Here is a 4,630-nt window from a genome sequence, read left to right as displayed (position 1 = left end):
GGAAACTGCTTGATTGGCAATCCAACACCTGCAGCCATCGCATCTGATAGGAGGACCAGTCAGAGTACTAATGTCTTGCTTGGGGTGTCCGCTGAGGTGGCGCTGTGGTTTTTCGCTGCTCGTCGTCACTTGGCTAACGCATGTCCTGTCCGCTACCGCCAACGTTCGGCGCAGTCGATGCCATATAGCTTAGCCTTGTGGCGATGGTTCGTTGATCGTATTGCGGCTTGTATTTCGACCCAACAAGTAAAGGTTCTCCCTTCACTGCGGAGAGAGTTCGGCCCTGGCACATCCCCCACCTCGGCCGCATTACGAAACAGCCGCGCGATGCGCCTGATCAACGTCGAGTCCCTGGAGCTCCAAGAGTTCTTTGGAGACGACATTCCCAAATATGCCATTCTCTCTCATACTTGGGGGCCCGAAGAGGTCTCGTACCAGGACTGGCGGGACATCGGCCGGGCATCTGAGAAAGCAGGTTACGGCAAGATCAGGGGGGCCTGTCGCCAGGCCGGGCGTCTGGGCCACAAGTGGCTGTGGGTCGACACCAACTGCATCGACAAGACGAGCTCGGCGGAGCTGTCCGAGGCCATCAACTCCATGTTCGCCTGGTATGCCAAGGCGGAGACGTGCCTCGCTTACCTGGAGGACGTGCCCACGGCCGGCGGCGAGAAGGGACTCGTCCTGGCGGCGCAGTTCGATGCCAGCCAGTGGTTCACGCGCGGATGGACGCTCCAGGAGCTCCTCGCCCCGGAGGAAGTCATCTTCTACGCCCGAGACTGGGCCAAGATCGGAAGCAGAGGCGGGACCCTCGCGAAGCGGATTGCGGCCGTCACCGGCATCGACGAACAGCACCTCACAGACAAGTACGGGAAGTCAAGGGTCGACGCCGCGAGCGCCACTGCCGCGAAAAAGATGTCTTGGGTCTCGAGGAGGGCCACCACGAGGGAGGAGGACATTGCCTACTGCATGCTCGGCCTGTTCGAGATCAACATGCCGCTGCTGTACGGCGAGGGCATGAAGGCCTTCACCCGGCTCCAGGAGGAGATAATCAAAGTGTCCACCGACCACACGCTCTTCTGCTGGGAGTGGAACGACTCGGTCCAGGGCGACTGGAAGGGTTTCCTGGCCCCCAACCCGCAGGTGTTCCAGCATTGCAACGACAAGGACTTCAGACCGCTGGCGCGGGAGACATCGATTTATCAAATGACCAACGCCGGACTGTCCATCCGCCTGCCGGTCATGTACACGCACTCTCTCCACGGGTACGTCGCTCTGCTGGACGTCGTGGAGGCGAGCACAAGCGGCAAGAATACGGTGGGCATCCACTGCGTCCTAGTCAACGGGTCCCGGGACAGGAACGGCACCCTCTGCGTGGATCGCGTGCCACTGCCGTCCTGTCCCATCATCGTGGCGGACGCGGGCCTGTGGAGGTCCACGGCCCAGACGCCCCTGTTGGTGAAGCGCGGGCCGTGGCCTCGGCGATTGCCAAAGTGGAGCGTACGGACCTCCGCGCCGGATGACAGCGGTAGATTCGGCATCTTCCCGATGCTTCAGTCGGCCGACCTCTACAAGAACTGGAACAAAGGCGCCGGCAACGAGCACGTCCATTGGAACCTCCTAAAGGCCAACATCATATGGCTCGACATGGAGGACTTTGACTCGACGACCCTGGGCACCGCCTTCGTAAACACCTTCATCGACGGCACCGGCAACCTCCTGCCGGCCGGGCAGAAACGGGCGCGGGCCGCCATCTGCGTGGCCGTCGTCATCCAGGAGCCCCGCGGCCCCGTCTGGGTCAGCTGGGTCGTCCCCTCGCCGAACGAGACGTGCGACCGCGACGGCTTGAAGCAGGAAATCAAAGAGGCCCTGCAGAACGGGCAATGGGCAAGGTTTGAGATGAATGCGCGGCGCAACCTGCTGAACCTGCGCCTCATTTTCGGGCCCCCCATGCCCGGCTTTGGAGGAGCGGTCGTCCGGCCGCTGGCCATTGCTAGGGTGGCTACCGCGGAGGGCGGGGGGACAAATTCATCTGCGAGAATTCCGTACCAGATTACTTGACGTCATTTCTTCCTCTCCAAGTCAAACTGTTGTGCAAGTGAGAGTAGGATTATGTGCAGCACCCGAAGTCCCTTGGGCTGGTTCGATAAGCAAGCAGCTTCAGGTGACCCGTTAGTCCATTTATCAGCACCACATCGGATACGGCGTCGTAGGCCAGGGCGAAGAGGCACATGAAAGCTGACGAAAGAACGTCGTGTATTTAGGCAGAACAGTCAAAGCTATAACTTTAAGCGTTTAATCATCCACAGACTTGAGATCCCGCTTCATCCTCCACTTCGGCCCGACCTTCATCTCAATATACATCAGGGGGAGAAGACAGGCACAGACGCCGCCTAGCAAGACATAGCTCCAGCTGATTTGCATAGCCGAAGTCATCCTATCGATCAGGCCCACTAGTAACGCGGCGAGCAAGCACCTCACAAGGTTGGTCTGCGAGCAGAGTTAGTTAGACCGTGCGGTAGGCGACATACGAGACGCGTCTTCACTTACACAAGCCGTCGCCGACGAACTTCTTGTCTGCAGGATGTCAATCATCAGGGTCATCGTAGTGTTCAGAATGCCTATCGAGGTATAGCCCACTGGAACGAGTCAGCATAAAAACTGGTGGTGTTGGTGATGATAACACTCACAGACGACTTGGAGAATAAGAGGTACAGCAATATGGACGCCTTTGTCGACGCAGAACCCCCATGCGATGACAGCGCCAGAGAAAAGCACCAAGAGCACGGGCATGGTCCTCAAGCGGGCGTATTCTTTGGGGAACTCTATGGCCCCTTCCGACGCCTCCACCTGCCTCTTAATACGAGCGTAGTCCCTGTCGAGGAACTTTCCAGTCAGGGTACTCCCGACGATCATTCCAAACCCAGTGGGCAGGTAGCACAGCCCGAGCGCCGTCTCGGACAGCCAGGGGTACACGCGGGCGAAGGAGGAGGCGACGGTCGTCACGACGGTGTTGTTGACGGCGTACACAATGCCGGTGAACGTGAGCGTTATGGCAACGTCGGGGTATACCAGGATGACGAAAGGGTTGATTGAACGCCGGACGCCATACCTGGTACTGGTTGGTTTCTGTTTCCTCCGCGATCTGCCGACGATTGGCAGGAGGGGCGTGTAAATGCCTCCGAGGGAAACGCTTCCGTTACCGACCAGGTTACGGAGAGTCTCCGGAAGGAATCTGCGAGCAGTAGTGATTAGAAGTGGGAAAAGTAGCGACACAGAACGGGACGGCGGAGAAAGGTGAAGGAGGAGTGGGGATTGGTGGTTCGGTTCGGGTTGGGTTCGGAGTAAACATACAACAGAATGAAGAGAAGGCAGCAGACAGCCATGATGATCAGGAACCAGAAGATGGATCGCCAACCAAGCTGGTCAGATAGTACGCCACCGACAGCTGGAGCAATGCAGGGCGAAATCTGGGAGATGGTCAGCTTAAGGACTACCCGAGAGCCAAAACAATCTAGACGAACCATGGGACCGAGGTTAAACATGCCAAAGAAGCCACCTCTCTCCTCAGGTGTCGAGATATCACCGATCACGCCAGCACCTACAACGTGTCAGTGTGCTGCTTTTGTATAAGGTTGCTGTCTCTTTAGGCTTACCGAGGGCGATAGTACTGGCGCAGCCAGCTGCTTGGAGGCAGCGGAGGACGATCAAGAGCCAGAACGCATTTGTAGGTATCACGGCGATTCCCACGCATGCACCAATCAATACCGTAAGACATACCAAAAACACTGGTCTCCGTCCGTAGCGATCCGAGAGAGGGCCCCATAGCATCGGGGCTGTTGAAAGTCACAGGTTTTAGCACAGGGGTCGGGATTATCATGGAGAGTTTTCCTCGGCAGGTCAGCACTCACATATACCCTGCATTGCAAGGAATGCCGTCACCGTCAAGTTGAGATCCTCGACAGAGTGCCCGAAAGCTTCTGAAAGTTTAGGTATGGCGGGGAGGTAGATGTTCGCTGGCAACGGGCTGTACTTTATTAACCCTGGTATCCGCCTAACACCCAGACAGGGGCAAACTTGCCTGTAAAACCCGGCAACGGCGACCATGGCCACGATAAACCACTTCTCCTTCCGGGTGAAGATGCTGTAAGGTTCCGCCGGGGCGGCTTCCCCGAGCGGGAGGGTCAGGGGCTCCGGCACAGGCGCGGGTGCGGGAGCATCGCCGGTTCCGGATTCTTGCTTGGCGCTTTTAGGTTCGGCCATCGTGGGGCAAAATGGCGGCCGGCAGCCGTCGAGAAACCGTGATAGACCGGACGGCTCGTTTGGGGTGTAATCACGGAGGGAAACTGTGGATAAAAAAGAAAAAGAAACCCCCTTCGACACCCAGCACCTGGTCGGTCTAGAGAAAAAATTGCCCGAGGATAAATGGGTACCCCCCCATGTAGGCCCAGACATCGGCGAAAAAATGTTCGGTGCCGGTTCGGAAACGCGAGAGGCGGGCCTCCGGCAACGGCCATCCGACATTGGGGTGGCCCGTCCCGTCCCATTAGGGCAACTGTCCATGCGAACGACTAGGCCGATCGGAAATGTGATGACAAGCAGATGCTACAAGAGGTGGATCGTTGTGGATCGC

The 4,630-nt window shown here is 57.9% G+C and overlaps 2 protein-coding genes across 2 annotated transcripts; one reads left to right on the top strand and one right to left on the bottom strand.

The window, feature by feature from the left end:
• Positions 1 to 327: 327 nt before the first annotated feature.
• On the top strand, positions 328 to 2,058 carry EsH8_II_000350 (uncharacterized protein; the record flags this gene model as incomplete). The annotated part of the gene is made up of 1 exon (XM_083263648.1): positions 328 to 2,058. The coding sequence occupies one exon, from the start codon at positions 328 to 330 to the stop codon at positions 2,056 to 2,058; it is 1,731 nt and encodes a 576-aa protein (XP_083120970.1).
• A 234-nt stretch (positions 2,059 to 2,292) lies between these two features.
• Positions 2,293 to 4,260, bottom strand: EsH8_II_000349 (uncharacterized protein; the record flags this gene model as incomplete). Its single annotated transcript, XM_083263647.1, has 8 exons — positions 2,293 to 2,487; positions 2,548 to 2,636; positions 2,688 to 3,232; positions 3,352 to 3,467; positions 3,522 to 3,598; positions 3,654 to 3,833; positions 3,909 to 4,024; positions 4,079 to 4,260. The coding sequence occupies 8 exons, from the start codon at positions 4,258 to 4,260 to the stop codon at positions 2,293 to 2,295; spliced, it is 1,500 nt and encodes a 499-aa protein (XP_083120969.1).
• Between the last annotated feature and the right edge of the window lie 370 nt (positions 4,261 to 4,630).

Source organism: Colletotrichum jinshuiense, chromosome 2 (genome assembly GCF_051148585.1).
Source record: "Colletotrichum jinshuiense chromosome 2, complete sequence".
Classification (NCBI taxonomy): domain Eukaryota; kingdom Fungi; phylum Ascomycota; class Sordariomycetes; order Glomerellales; family Glomerellaceae; genus Colletotrichum; species Colletotrichum jinshuiense.
This window is presented reverse-complemented; position numbering and strand designations above follow the sequence as displayed.